General features: G+C 33.8%; 1 protein-coding gene across 1 annotated transcript in view; it reads left to right on the top strand.

Annotated features, from left to right (window-relative positions):
- The window catches only part of LOC111141049 (protocadherin beta-14-like), a 16,954-nt gene extending 16,873 nt beyond the window's left edge, over positions 1 to 81 (top strand). The window contains exon 3 of the mRNA XM_022493378.1: positions 1 to 81. Coding sequence (XP_022349086.1) covers positions 1 to 81 — 81 coding nt within the window.
- Positions 82 to 1,167: the final 1,086 nt, after the last annotated feature.

Genomic DNA, 1,167 nt, shown 5'->3' with positions numbered 1-1,167 from the left:
GTGGACGTCAGCGGCGATGGGACCCTGTCCCACAGCTACCAGTATGACGTGTGTCTGACGGGAGTTTTCAGCGACCGGTGAGTTCAAGTTCTTGAAGCCGATTATCCCCAGCCTTCCAGTCCCTCACACTGGTAGAAATATAGAGGGAAATGAGAACGTTAGGAATAGTTTTGGATTCAACATTCAATAAAATAATTCATTTAAACTTTGAATTTTTTGTTATTCTTGACAACGTGTGGATACCTTTTTGCCAATCTGTAATGGATATTAGGCTGTAGTATAGTTGCATGCATTATCATTTCTCAAGCTCTCCTCATAAATCTTTATTAGCGGCCCTAATGAAGTGGAAATATAATCTGTGTGTTGTCTGGTTTTTTTTTTTTTAATTGTTTGGTCAAAAATGTTATATTAACAGAGTTGTTGCTAATTTTTTTGTGATATGGCATTGTTATGCAAGACAATGTTACTAATTTGGAGTTACAAACTGAAGTATTAAGAGCTAATTCCACAATATATGTAACTTACTTCTAGGTATTTTATCAAAGCAGAAAGCTTTGGATAAATAAAAAATGTTGTTGGATCTGGTTGGAAGTATATTGGATTTTGTTGCACTACTCACTTCACACACTTTCATCATAAAGTAAAGAAAAGATACCTCTCCCTATTTAGTACTAGGATACCATATTTGCTCGCTTTTGGCCATGTAGTGTTTTCCAGAAATTCACTTTGTGACAAATTACAAGTGATCACATTGAAAATTATTGATTTCTGAAGTAATTTTCCTTTGTTGTTGTTGTTGTTACGCTTTGTGGGGAAGGAGCTTTATGATGCTGTGGGTCTAGATATGGCTGTTTTGTTTTCCTCAATACCATGTTTGCTAGTTTAAATTTCTATTATTTTATATTGTTCATGACTTAACTAGGATGCAGTTCCTGGTGTCATTCTGAGTAAAATAACTTTCCACCAGAAGAGTACATGTAAAAACTTCTTAAATTGAAATGAAAATTCAAAATGTTAAAGAAATGAATTAGGTTCATTTTTGCATTGATTTGTAATTCTTAATACTTTGTGTCCTCTCTCTGATATCCAAAAGAAGGAATGGGTCTGTATTTATGGTTTATAGATGTCTTATAGTGTTACATATCATGTCTCTACTATATAAGTAAA

Source organism: Enhydra lutris, unplaced genomic scaffold (genome assembly GCF_002288905.1).
Source record: "Enhydra lutris kenyoni isolate GAN:26980312 unplaced genomic scaffold, ASM228890v2 scaffoldscaffold5, whole genome shotgun sequence".
NCBI lineage: Eukaryota > Metazoa > Chordata > Mammalia > Carnivora > Mustelidae > Enhydra > Enhydra lutris.
The sequence above is the reverse complement of the archived record's forward strand: the minus strand, read 5'-3'. Positions and strand labels throughout refer to the sequence as shown.